Source organism: Trachurus japonicus, chromosome 6 (genome assembly GCF_045865225.1).
Source record: "Trachurus japonicus isolate A0001 chromosome 6, Traja_1.0".
Lineage (NCBI taxonomy): Eukaryota > Metazoa > Chordata > Actinopteri > Carangiformes > Carangidae > Trachurus > Trachurus japonicus.
The window spans coordinates 33,170,158-33,184,595 of NC_140912.1; the positions used below are offsets into that span (position 1 = coordinate 33,170,158).

Genomic DNA, 14,438 nt, shown 5'->3' on the forward strand with positions numbered 1-14,438 from the left:
GCTGGATGTTTCCCTTCCTCTGCAGGATCAATAATCAGTTCAGATCTGTGGGAACCTCTGAACCAGCACTGCTCTTCTTTTCTGCCTCGCCTGTTTGGTTTTGTTGTTTTTTTTCGCCTTGGGAAGATTTTCTGTGAGAACTGACTCACAGAAGTGAACAGGTGGAAGCAGGAACCAGGGAATCAAACCTGTGCGTTTTCCCATACAGGTCACGTCAGGTCACACGGCTCCATGTCGGAGGGAAAAATCACTGTGTTTGTAGGAAAAGTCATGGAGAACTGCTCGAAAGCTCCCGAAAAATCCCTGAATGGGGCTGCTCTGTGGGGGTACAACTAATTTTATTAGCCCCCTTGGAAACATTCAAGCTAACAAGTGGAAAGCAGTTTCTGCATAAATTAAAGATAATCCAGAGTAAATTATGCAAATGTATTCGCTCAGATAAAGGAGGGGGCGGCGCGGTCGTTTATTGTGAGGTTAAAAAATCTGAGCCAGTGGTTGAAACCGAACCGAGGGAAAGTTTTCACTTCAAAGTGTGAGAGGGAATAGTGTGGAGCTGTTGCATCATCGGTAAATCACAGAGACGATGGAGTGAAGAGTTCGGGTTGGAAATGACACACAGGAGGGGAACACTGCAAAAATTCAAAATCTTACCAAGAATATTTGTCTTATTTCTAGTCAAAATGTCATTTCTAGTCAAAATAAATCTAATTATACTTAAAATAAGACTCATCACATTAAAAAGTAGCTTGTTTTTAGACACTTTTTTACTTTTTTGAAGCAAATTTACCACTTTAAATAAGTAGAAAAATCTGACAATGGAGCAAGTTTTTCTTTCTTATTACAAGCATAAAAAACTTGCTTTCACTGGCAGATTTTTGTACTTATTTCAATTGAAAATTAGTTTGAAACAAATGAAAAATATCTAAAAACAAGTTAATTTTTAGGTGATGAGTCTTATTTTAAGTGGAAAGAGATTAGTTTGGACTAAAATTGAGACATTTTGACAAGAAATAAGACAAATATTCTTGGAAAGATTTTGAGTTTTTGCAGTGAAGTTTTCCTGCTGTAACAAGCTCATCTCGTCGGTTCTCAGGCTGGTTTCTGGCCCTCGGGGGCCACCGTAGGCTTCATTCACCTTCAGTCTGAGGAAGAAAAAAAACAAAAAAAAAAACATGTGGAGACTTGAAGATGAACCAGTCCAGGTTTAGACGATGAGGATATTTATTATTTAACTTAAGGAAGCGTTCTGCAGAGTCTCCTCCTCGGTGATCAGGGCCGGATTAACCTATTAGAAGACCACAGGGTGAGAATTAGCTGTTGGACGCAAAACTGTGGTGCGACGCCAAGAACCTGATCCTGGTTTTAATGGTGAATTCTCAACCGGATCTGCTCCTCTAAACCTCAATGAGAGCGTGAAAACACATGATGCTGTTTCAGTGGTTTAACTGGATCACGATCCTGGTCTCACTCTATCGTCCTGGGTTCTTGTGTGTGTTGTTTGCTGGAACTCTTCTGGGTTTGATGTCACTGCTATTTGGTTCTTTCATTATTCATTATTCTTTTTTTCTTATGTCAAAGCACTGAGAGGTGCTTTATAAATAAAGGAGTTATTATTATTCTTATTTTATTTCCCATATTGTGGGCGACACATAAAAGTTGTGGAAATTTGCAAAATGTTAAAGCACAATTTTTTAAATTGAAAACTGAGAAATGTCATGTTGTTTTTGGAAATTTTGTGTTTCATTGTCCGTTATATGACGAAGCCAGAACAGGCAGTTTTTGTTTCAGAAAATGCAAAATGTGAAACCTGAGTTGTTTTGGGTTGATGATGAGGTAAAGTTGGAATGGTTCTTCAGAAAAGAAGTCTTTACTAGAGCTACTTTCATAAAAAGTGCCTGGTCAAAAAGAAAAAGTGAATTATTTATGTGAATTCCATGTGGTTTCTGAGACTGTTTTTGTTTGGTTTTGTCTGTGCTCTGATGATTCTGTTTGGTGTCTAAATATGATGATAATGTGTCTTGTAAGCCCTTATAGGCTGGGCGCCTTCATTGGTGCACGGCACGTAAATAAATATTAATTCATTCATTCAAATTCATTTAAACCTCCATTTTGAACTGAGGTAGAAACCTGATTTACTAATGTAGTAAAGCAGAAGTTTTAAAGGTTCAAGACACAAGAATCAACAACGTTGAGTTTATACATGAACATGTTAGGAAACAGAAACACAATAAAGTCAAAACAATGTCAACAATAAAGCCACAAAAACATTAACAATACTATGAAAAAACTATTCTAGGTTTTGCACATGATGGACTTTTAACGATCTAAATTTGGTCTGAGGTATTGTAGTCCACAAAGTCTGAATGAAAAATGAGTCGGTCTGGTTGATGGAGGATTTTTGCAAAGTCTCTTGTTGCCAGCAAACTTTTTTCTCACAAAATTTGGAGGCAACAACGAGCTGCAGTTCCTCTGCCGACCACTAGAGTGAGTCTCCAACAGTGGGTCAGTCTCCATACACATGGCCTCTTTGACTGACAGCTGGGGGAAGTGTATTCTTGCATCAAACTGGTAAATGCACTGAAGTCTTGGCTCCACAGGCTCCTCCCCTTTGCTTATTTTTGTACTATTTGGGAGTTAAGGAGGCGGAGTCAGACGCTGTTAATGCTGAGATGTGGGGGCGGAGCCACAGAGGTGATGCGCCCATATTTGTTCACAGTCTTCGGTTTTGGGCAGGAATCATGGGAAAAGTTGGAGCATGAAGAATCGACTATCAATCTTATTTTGCAGGAAAACAAGGATTTGTCTAAACTGAGTATTTATACATTTTATTACAATATAAGTGTTATTATATATCAAATATAAAGTCTTAGCTCTGTTTTCTGATGGCGACCTCTGTCCCTGTTGGATGTAGCTACTGAGGTGAAACTGATTCCTCAAAGCGCTAAGCCCCGCCCACCTCTGTTTAAGAAGCCGTCTGTTTGGAGTTGAGTCCATTTCTGTCCCAGCGAGCCTCAGACAGGACTCCTCTCCCTCTCACGCGGCCGCTCGCTCCACATTCCCACAGTGAATTGTCCATTTCTGGGTCAGCGCTGATGCTTTATAGTCTCCGTTTCAGTGCTGAAGGTTTGAGGCGTCGCTCTGAGGGGTCGCGAGGTCGCCGGCCCCCGTGAACTCCACCACACACACACTTAGAGACAAAACAAAACGAAACCTCCTCTTTGTGGTTTCACTCAATTACTCTTTAGGTCGTGTTAATGACTCCCTGCCGTCTGCGGCCCGACAGTCACCAGCTGCTGCTTCAGCCACCTGACGGAGTCGTAGCTCCGACGCCACGGGAGGGATCGACTTTAATGGTTCCTGTGTGACTGATGGACACGGCTTTGGTTTAGAGTTTAGTGTGTTACAGACTGTAAATCAGTGGTTCTCAACTGGTGGGTCGGGACCCAAAAGTGGGTCGCGGACGCGTTCTGGATGGGTCGCGGACAACTGGTCAAAAAAGTAAATAATATTTAATGCACATCTGATGTTGGACATGTCTTTTATTTTGAAAAATAACTTATATTGAAAGGCACGCATCACATGAACACATGCAGTTGTAATGCTCCTCCTCAGTTTCTTATTATTTGCTCCATTTGCTCTGAATGCAAAGATATCAGTTTCTTATTAATGTGGCCTGAATGCAGTGAAAATACCTTGTTTTGTGGGTCTTGATTGTGGTATATTGATGTGTTGATGAAAAGAAGGGATCACCGCTGACACGTCTTCGCTTGTATTCAAAAAAGGAGTTTATTGTGCAATTTGATATTTATTCACTTTTGTGAACATGCTCTGAATGCAGAGATGCATTAGAAGTCAAATATATCATTTTGTTGTTCTCCATTTTGTGCAGTTTGATATTTTTTTATTCACTTCCATACATGCAGTTGTCGTGGTAACTCCTCAGTTTCATTCATGTGCTCTGAAATGCACTTTGCTCCATAAAGAGCAAAATTAGTTTTTAAAGGCTTTAAAAAAAAAATTCTTGGTTTGAATTCTATAAAAGTGGGTCGTGACTTAATGACCATGGGACAATGTGGAGCCCAGAGTGAGACTAGTTGAGAACCGCTGCTGTAAATGACCTGGAAGCTCAAACATGATCCTGTTGCCTCCTCCTCATGGAAAACAAGACTGAAGCTCACCTCCATGATTTATTTATACATGCAAATAAATATGTAACATAATGTGTGCAATGTGCAGGTTGAAAACACACTTTGTCCTTTGTGTTTGTTTACAAATCACATCTATAGTTTTTCTCATTTGCTTTTGGCTGAATTCTCAAATAAGAAAAACGTGAGAAAGTTTCAGTCGTTTGTTGTTCTCAAGATCAACTCACTGCAGCTTCTGAAAGAAAAAGCACACACGTTAAGACACAATATGCGACAAACTCTGCAAACAACTTAATCGTCAACACAACAGGAAGTGTTTCTGGGGACACGACAAAGCGAGGGACCGTTCTGGAGCGTTTCTTCTTGACTCTAGAAGTTGTGCAGACAGCTTTCTGTCAGTGGGTTTGACAATAAGCTGAGTTGGTTTGGTTCATTAGAACGTTGATATCACATGTTATTGATCACATTGACTGTTAGCCAGGGGGGAAAGTAGTTTTAAATTCTTGCTGGTACTATTACCAAAAGTTATTTTTCTTTGCATTATTATTATTATTACTGATTTTAATTGGGACATTTTGCAACGAACGTTAAACGTGTGGTAAACGTTTCGAAGGCTGGGTCAGCGGTAGACAATAAGGGAAATTCTTGTGAAGATCACTGGCCCCACCATTCTGACCACTGGCCCAGGACAATGTCAGGTATGTGTGTGTGTAGGTGTTGTGTTGTTTATTGTTTATCGTTTATTGTATATTGTTTATTGTTTGGACCCAAACGTTATGTTTTTAATGATTTGTGTCAATAAATTAACTAACTAACTATCGATCCCCATAATAACGAAAAAGAACATATCCCAGCCAATTCCTGCGGTCTCGCCACTGAGGCTGGAGCTTTCTTATATACTGATATCAATACTAGTAAATTTCCACAATTCTCGATACTTATTCAATAACACGATTTAAGAAGAAGAAAAAAAAACATGTGCTTCTAAATTAGGCTAATTTATTTAATAAATAAATTAACTGTTTCACATCAAACTTGTATTTAAGATCCACTGTGGTTTAACAATGAAGTAAAAACAGAGTTAAAATGGTAAATATGCCTCAACACAAAGGGAAAGTCATGTAGTCATTACTTTTATCTTCCAGTGGTTCAATGATACAACTGTTGTTCTCATTCATTCACTTTCAGGCTGTTTCCACAGACTGGTGCAAAACTGACTCATTGTTTCATTTTTCAGCTCTGTTTTGTTTTTACACACGTTTGTTTTTTCTCTGCTCCAGTGTTAGCTTAGCATTAGTCATTAGCCTGCTGGTCCCTCACTTTATTGTGTCCTCCAGAAACAACTTCTGTTGTTGTGTTGGGAGTTTTTGTGAGTTGAACATGAACTGAAAATCGTTCCCGTCAGCGACGTTTCAGTTTCCATCAAACACCCAAAATACATAAAACCAAAACTGACCTGTTTCCCCAAATATCTGAGGAGTGGACGTCTGTAACCGCTAACTCCAAGTTACCACGGAGACAGGAATTAGATGGATCCATAACATTAGGCTACCTATTAAAACCTGCTCAAATAAATAAATAAGTAAAAGTTTAAAGTTTAAATGAGTTACAGTGACAACACAGTGAGAGTAGGAACAGACACAGTGTGTAATTACAAACTGAATTAAATAAACATGTCTTCAGATCAAATTAACACACACACACACACACACACACACACACAAACACACACACACACACACAGGCTGGATTACTGTACCAACCACACACAGCAGCCTCAGTCCCACAGGGTTAATTAGTCGGTGGTTATTATACTGATGTAAAATGACTTGAAGTCGACTCCTGTGTTGGACTCTGAACTTTAAAACCTTTAATCTCAGTTCCTGTTGAAACATGATGATGTGATATTAGTTCATTTATTCACTAATATATTTGAATTGAATCAACTTTTAATAACCAGACAGGATCATGGGACTATAATCAGGTTTATAGAGGCAGACTTTCTTTCATCTCTTGTTTATTTATTTTGGCCTATTTATTATTGTAGCTTCTCCTTATTTCTATTTTTTATTATTCCCTTTCATATTTCATATTTCTTTCACTTGATTCATCTTCATGCTTTCATCTTTTCTTTATTTTTTCAGTTTCCATCAAGTTTTACTTTTATTTATTCAGTTTTTTAATTTCTTTTGTTTATCTGCTTCCTGTTTTCACCTTTTCTTCTTCCCTGCTTCCTTTTCCATTTTCCTCTTCCTTACTCATTTTTCTTCCTTTTTCCTCCAAACTTCACATTCTACTTAGCTTAGCCTACCTCTTGAATTCATAACAAAAGGAAATAGATTCAACAAATAAAACTGAATCAGTGTGAACTTTACTGTTATCGGTGTGCGTGTGTGTATGTGTGAGTCTGAGTGTGTGTGACAGTGTGTGTGTGTTGTGGAGGAAGTGCGGCCGGTGTGGCTGCGGGCTGTGGGCGGTGCACAGCCCCAGTCTGGCGGCTGCAGCTCAGTCTGTCAGTCGGTGTGGAGGAGCGCGGACGGAGCGGAGCGGAGCCCCGTGGGATCTGGAGCTGTTCACCGACCGAGACCGAGACCGAGAGAGCGACCGGGAGGAGGAGCAGGAGGAGCAGGAGGAGCATGGAGCAGTGAGGGCAGAGAGAGGGTCGACCCAACGGGACCAGCACTTTGATTCTTTATCCACTGAATCTGCGAGATTTCCCCCCCAACATGGAGCCCACGGGCCGCCTGCTGCGGCTGGCCGCGCTGCTCAGCCTCATCCAGCACCAAGGTAAGAAGGAAGGAAGGAAGGCTGTCTGTCACTCCCTCCCTTTAAACACTCTGCTGCCTGCTTTTGAATTTTCTTTTATCTATTTTTTGTTAGTTTGTTTTTATTGCTACAACTTGCTGCACCAACTTTGCTGCAGGTGAATGAACTGGAGCACTTTGATTCAGAAACATTCAAATCTGAAGCTGTTTTGTGCGTAACGCGTCGTGCGTCTTTTTGGAAACATGAAAGGAAATGAATGCACAGGGCAAGGCAAGGCAAGGCAATTTTATTTGTATAGCCCCTTTTTACAAACAGTTTGTCTCAGAGGGCTTTACATGGCATCATAACAACATCCTCTGTCCTTAGACCCTCACATCCACTGAGGAAAAACTCCATGGAAAACCCTTTTAACAGGGAAAAACCAGGAGAAACCTCAGGGTGAGCAACAGAGGAGGGATCCCTCACCCAGGACGGACAACACAATACAACAACACAACAAGAAATAGGATCTAGTTTTGTTGTTGTGTGTTTGTTTTGGATAAAATAAATCCGTATGAGATGAGTTGAGTTGAGTGTGTTTCAGAGCCGCAGATTGAAACGTTGCGGGTCTCAGGGCGTCACACTGTATCGTCTCCAAACTGGAGCTGTCAACCATGAAAAGAGGAGGTTGGACACGGTGCTCTGACTCGGTTATTAGGAGTGTCATGAAGCTCCATATCTGGCACAACAACAGCACTACTACTAATCCTATAAAGCACAGGGAGCCGGTGGTGGTACAGTAGTAGGCTATAGAGGCCTGAATGGACATCTGTTTTATTTCCCACCCTGGAGCAGTTTAATAGAAATGTACAGAGAGAGAGAGAGAGGAGTCGATGGGACTGAACTCTGGACTCCTGATGGGATGTTGATGGGAGTTAGATCAGTGCTGTTTGAGTTGGTTTGAGGTCAGAGTTTGTGTTGTGTTGACAGAAATGAAGGGATGCAGGTTTAAAGACATTAATATAATGTCTGAGGTTGTGTGTTTACCTTCTGGTTGACCGGACCAATCAGCAGCCTTTTTACTGTTTGACAATCTGAGCTGCTGAAACTATGAATCAATTAAAAAGCTGGTTTGATAATCAAGCAAAAGTACCTTACTGCTGCTTTTCCATAACTCATAATTAGATGTTAAATTGATAAACTAGGCTAAATCATCATTTGCTGCAACCCTTTTGCAGAGTTTTTGTTAAGGATATTGTTGGTGTGATGAAATGAATATTAGGCTACTGTAAGAAACATATAAACATGTTGGTGGGAGTTGGATCAGTGTTGATGGTGTATTTGGAGTTGGTTTCAGGTCAGAGTTTGACAGAAATGAAGGGATGCAGCTTTAAAGACATTAATATAATGTCTGAGGTTGTGTTTTTACCTTCTGGTTGACTGGACCAATCAGCAGCCTCTTTACTGTTTGACAATCTGAGCTGCTGAAACTATGAATCAATTAAAAAGCTGGTTTGATAATCAAGCAAAAGTACCTTACTGCTGCTTTTCCATAACTCATAATTAGATGTTAAATTGATAAAGTAAATCATCATTAGTTGCAACCCTTTTGCAGAGTTTTTGTTGAGGATATTGTTGGTGTGATGAAATGAATGAATATTACAGTGAGAAACATAGGCTATAAACAAGTCTTATCTACAACAGAAGAAGCCGGAGCTCTCAGATATTAAATGTTTGAGCACAAACAGTCGTGCTGTCTGCACGGAGTTGAAACTGCAAAAAAATCAAAAAAAAAAAAATCAAAGAATAAGTGAATAAAAATCTGAATCTGAGCAACGATTTGATCTCAGCTCTCAGTTTCAGTTCTTGGCTCTTTTTGATGCACATTTCAGACGCTGCCAGAAAAATATTTGTCTGTAGTTTTGGTAACCATCAGCTCTGTGGCTGAACCTGCTCGATCATGGCAGGAAAAGCTACAAGCTGTGCTCACATAGAAGGAGATAAATAGAAAGTAAAACTAGGCACTTGATTAGGCTACTGATATCAGTGATTGATAGAAGGGTAAATGATTGAAATTCAGTAGCCTAACGTAGATGTTTAGCTCCCTGTTGTTGATGTAGCTTTAAAGAAATACATAGTTTTGTTGCTATTTACATGCTGTAGGCTAGTCTTGGTTTAGTTTATCTAATCATGGTAGCCTTAGCGTGGCTAACCACTAATGTAGGCTAGCTGTTGATGGTCCATCATGTTGGCCAGCTGTGACCTGTTTCTGTTTTTTTTGGGGTGTTGGTTGTGTTGGAGTTGTGTTAAAGCTAAGCTAGCTACTTTAGAGTTTTGCTATCGTTAGGCTACTATAGCATTAGCAGCTGTTTAGCTACTCACCAGTCTTTCCAACTCCTTTGATATGAACTGGACGCTGCAGTGACTCGCTATCAGGACGGACAACACAGTCTGACTGGGACGGGGATAGCTAGTTGGTATGCTAACCTCTGTAGAAGGAAATAAGTGATTGGAAAAGGTTGGTTTGGAGGTGTAGACAGCTGTTGATGAGTAAAGAAATAAAGTGCTGAACTTGCAAAGTTTCATCAAGTCTGGTTGGTACATGCTAACATTACCCATGTAGCATTAGCAAAACCTACAAACAGCTTCTTTAATAGAGACGATTTTGATAGGCTCCAGATAGTCTACTTTGTTTTGCTTCTGAATCATTGATTAAGTACTTTTCAGTAAATATGTGCAGTTTATTATTTATTGTTTTTTTCCAGCTCATAATTCTGCTACTCAGGTGCTAATCAATAGATTTTAGGCGTTAAAAGAATCAATCAGAGAAGCAGGAGGTGACACGTTAGCCTACTTTATGTTTTGAAACAATTCCAATTAAAGGTCAGGTTTAAAGCTCTAGTAGAGTTTAAAAGTTCATTATTGAAGGGAAAGAAACAGCAGAAAATGATCTTGTTCAGCTCCTCTCTCACTCTTTCAGCGTCTTTTTTGGTCTCTTCTTCTTCCTCTGGTTCCTCTGGTTCCTCTGGTTCCTCCCTCCCTAGGAAACCTCAGGTAGAGAGGGAACAGCAGGGGGCGCTGTGTCAATGACAGGAGATATTCAACCTGTTAAAAGTTAATATAATGTTAAAATGAGTTTGAAACTATCAGTGTTGGTTTAAATTCATGATTTATATCAACAAATATATTATTCACATGCCTTGTGCGTCAGTTTACCGTAATACACATCTTTCCTTTCTTATAAATGGCCACAAATTGCAGTCGCTTGGGTTTGGCCTGTCACATTATTACATCATCACCTGATTGCAATTATTTTGCATAATCGGTCAGATGTCATGTTTCCATCACTATTTCCTTGATTGGTTTGACTGGTCCTCTTTTAATGACATCATCACGTTGCGTCCCCTTCCTCTCCTGCCACATGCCACAAACTTTTATTTCTAATATTCAATGAGCATCTATTGACATTAGCATCATGGACGTAGCTGCAAAGCCAATAAATAGCTCTTCTTCTTTTTCTTCAGGTGTTGAGTATTATGAGTATTATTGAACTATGTTTAGTCAATACATTAATAATGGCATAAAACAGTGTTTTTCAACCTTAGGGTTGGGACCCCACGTGGGGTCGCCTGAAATTCAAATGGGGTCGCCTGAAATGTATGGTATTTGATACTGAAAAAAATGACTGATAAAATATATTTTTTAACTAATTATTATTCTTTTTAAAACTATGATTTAAAACACCACACACAATCTTAAACCACAGTAGCCTATTCTATACTTTCGCTTTCTCAAATATAAATCGAGTTCAAATAAAATGCAGCGAAAATATCTGAGCTGGCGCATCTTGATTGAGGGTGTGGGGTCACCAGAAATATGTGTGACGTCAAAATAGGGTCACAAGCCAAAAAAGCCACTGGCATCGCCAATCGCCAATTGCAATTATTTATTTGGCAATTAATCGTCAACTAAACGTTCATGGTTCATGGTGTCAGTGGTGACAGGTCAGAGTTCAGGAGTTTGTAGAAGTCAGTGGAGATGATGAATCAGGATTTGTCACCGTATAAGTCTGGGTTGAGGGTTTTCCAGCTCTTATCCTCTGGTTTGCCCCCCATAACTACCCCCCCTGCCCCCCCTGCCCCTCCCTCCCTCCCTGGTTGTACGGTGTGGTAGCAGCGTGCCAGAGAGGACACTGATCTGCTTGGCTGAATCTTTTTTTTTTGGGTGGGGGAGAGTCGTGAAACAAAGATTAGGGGGTTGGTGGGGTGGGAGGTGTGCGAGGTGGGGTGTTGGCCAGTCGGAGCCGCCAGCTTTAGCTTCAGCTGAAGGGATGTGAAACCTTTTGTGGCCGGGCCAGCGAGCCTGGATCTGTGCTGGACGGTTCGGTACCTGCTGCTGCAGAAAGACTCCGGGCTCCCTCACTGCTGCTGCTGCTGCTGAGGCACGCCTCGTCCTCCTCCCTTTTTGTTTGTTTTTGTTTTTTTTAAAGCAGAAGTAAGCAGAATATTTGTGTTAATATAAGTCTTAAATAGTTATATCTTCCGACAGCAATCACTTATATAGAGTGTTTGGTCTGAAACACGGGTCTGTCAGTCACTCTGCTCTGCTCTGAGCCGAGGAGAAAACTTTCCTTGTATCCTACAACCTTTATCCAATGAGGAGAGAGAACGGCATCCCTTGGCTGTGTGTGAAGCCAAGGGATGCACGTGAATGTGGTGACGTAGGGACGAGGGCGGGGACTGCTAACTCCATCTGCTGACAGGAAGTTAGACAAAACCACCGGATCGCTTATTTCTGCTTTAATACGTTGTTAGATGCTATTACTAGTAATCAAATCAGCAATAATAACCTAATACAAGTATCCAGTGGGTAATAGTAAATAACTAAGAATATATAATAATAATAATAATAATGATAAAGGAAAAAAAAAACACCAACAGCTATTACACCAAATTTAAAGTAAACTAACTTATTATCGATCAAATTGTTAAAAATAAATAAGTAATAACATTAAAAATAAAAATAAAAAGGAAAACAAATAGGAGAAACAAAAAAAACAGGAAGAAAAAAACTAAAACAAAACACACATTCATACTCATACACACCCCCCTCTCATACACAATGCCGAGTTCCTTTTCCTCCCTTTTCATTTGGTCTTTTTTTTTTTTTTTTAAATAAAGCTTTGATGAAATGTTGCAGGATAAAAAGAAGAAGGAGGGGGAGGAGGAGGAGGAGGAGGGGGATGCCAGCACAGGAATGGTTAAAACCTCGGCACCATCTGCCCTTCTTCTTCGAAAAGATATTTGTGAATGGGCAGTGCCAGCCGCCGCCCTCGCCGTGCCCTCGCCGCGCTCCGTCTGACTCTTGTTGTCTAACAGTGGAGAGCGTGGACAGATGGCCGTCACAGTCAGACAGTCTGTCAGTCAAACAACACGCGCGAGGGAGGGAGGTGGCGGTCCACCTCCACAGACGCCGAGACGCTCCGATCCGTTTCACCGCGAGGGTTTTGTCACCCCGCGGATCGGAAACCTGTGTTAGTTAGAGGAGGGCGCTCCTCATGTTCGTCCTGGTTAAACAGAAACGACCTCGTAGAATTGGACATGAATCAAGCGCAGTTGTTGTGATTTTTTTCAGTTTCTCTTCTGATTGGCTGACTGTTTTCTGACTGATCCAATAAAATATAGAGTAGATTTCAGGTAAATAACTTCATTTCCTGACGGACGAAAAGATTCAGAGAGAATCTGACAGATATTTCTGTAAAGCTTTTTCTACTTATGTCTTTTATTTTGAAGGGTTGATTCATGAGAAGATCTAAAAACCATCTCAGTATAGGTTTCCATCTCCTCTCTCTTTCAACTTCTCTCTGGAGCTCTGGTAACAACAGGTCGGTGTCAGCCAATCAGAAGAGAGGAGGAGGCTCTGAGCCTCTCTTCTGATTGTTTTCTAAAGTGATCCAATAAAAAAAAACAGCAAATTTCAGAATAAAACACTCAGAGAAACCAAATCTTACAAGTTGTTGGATGGTGGTGGGCGGAGCTTTGGGTGACTGCTTAGTTGTGACATCACAAAGTGACAGGAAGTCCTGACGGCTGGTTTTAAGGCTCAGTTTCTGAATACAGGCTGTGTGCATTTCTCTGTGGACTGAGGCTTTGATACTTTCACAGTATTAATATAGAACCTAGAGCTGCTTTATAATCACACTACACATGGACATCTACCTTTATACTGTATGGAGCTTTAACACATGGACATCTACCTTTATACTGTATGGAGCTTTAACACAAACATCTACCTTTATACTGTATGGAGCTTTAATACAAACATCTACCTTTATACTGTATGGAGCTTTAACACAAACATCTACCTTTATACTGTATGGAGCTTTAACACAAACATCTACCTTTATACTGTATGGAGCTTTAACACAAACATCTACCTTTATACCGTATGGAGCTTTAACACAAACATCTACTTTTATACCGTATGGAGCTTTAACACAAACATCTACCTTTATACCGTATGGAGCTTTAACACAAACATCTACCTTTATGTATGGAGCTTTAACACAAACATCTACCTTTATACCGTATGGAGCTTTAATAGAAACTTTAATAATAATACACTGTGACGTCACTGTTGGGTTTGGTTAAAGACGAGATTATTCCTCATTAATTAAACTCTCTCTAAAGTAATAAAAAGTCATTTTAATTTATCGTCACAGAGCGTTTCCTAATACCTGGATCATCACAGAAGCGAATAATAATTCAAATCGTATCAGCGACTGAATCTTAAGTGTGAACATCTTTCTGATTATAATTCAAATTATTCTGGCAATTATGTGCTTCCGTAGAGCAAAAGACAAGTGAATGCATCGCTGGAGACAAACAAACAGGAGCTGGGAGTTTTTTTTTGTTTTTTTTAATCCTTGTGACGATACAATGAGTGAATTTCAATATCTGCACGGAGATCATTTGATACACATGAAGTTTTTTTTTTTGTTGTTGTTACAAAGTTGTTGAAGAGTTTGAACACGTCTCGCTCCGATTTGATTCAGTTCGACTTTATATAAATCGAGGATTAAATACAGTTTAAAGCCTCATTTAGATTCAGTTTGAAAAGGAAAAGACACAAACAGGATCGTGACCTCAGACGACCCCCTTCCTCATTCACCCGTTCCTTCTTCTCCTCCTCCTCTACCTCTATTCATGTCTTTATTTCCTCCCCTGTTTCCCACCACCACCGTAGTCGGTTTCTCTCTCGTCTCCCTCGTCGTCGTCATCCCTCCATCTCCGTCCAAAAAGGAGAAGGAGGAGGAGGTGGAGGAGGTGGAGGAGAGAAAAGCAGCAGATTTCCAGTCATGGCAGCCGGGGGTATTTGATGACCAGATTAGTGGGTATTAGGCTCAACAGCATTCACTCAGGCATACACAGGAGGCCGCTGGTTTGAATCCTCCAGAGTCCAGCAGAGCCCCCTTTCTCTCCTCCTCCTCCTCCTCCTCCTCCTCCTCCTCCTCCTCGGTGCTGGCCCTCACCCTCGCCCTCGTCCTCG

The 14,438-nt window shown here is 40.5% G+C and overlaps 1 protein-coding gene across 2 annotated transcripts in view; it reads left to right on the forward strand.

Moving 5' to 3' along the window:
* Positions 1-6,741: 6,741 nt before the first annotated feature.
* The window catches only part of ptprz1a (protein tyrosine phosphatase receptor type Z1a), a 124,472-nt gene continuing 116,775 nt past the window's right edge, over positions 6,742-14,438 (forward strand). The window contains exon 1 of one of the 2 annotated variants that reach the window (XM_085780260.1): positions 6,742-6,932. In XM_085780260.1, coding sequence (XP_085636386.1) covers positions 6,872-6,932 — 61 coding nt within the window. In that variant the 5' untranslated portion in view covers positions 6,742-6,871. The remainder of the gene's footprint in view (positions 6,933-14,438) is intronic. The other variant, XM_085780259.1, reaches the window with a different exon arrangement.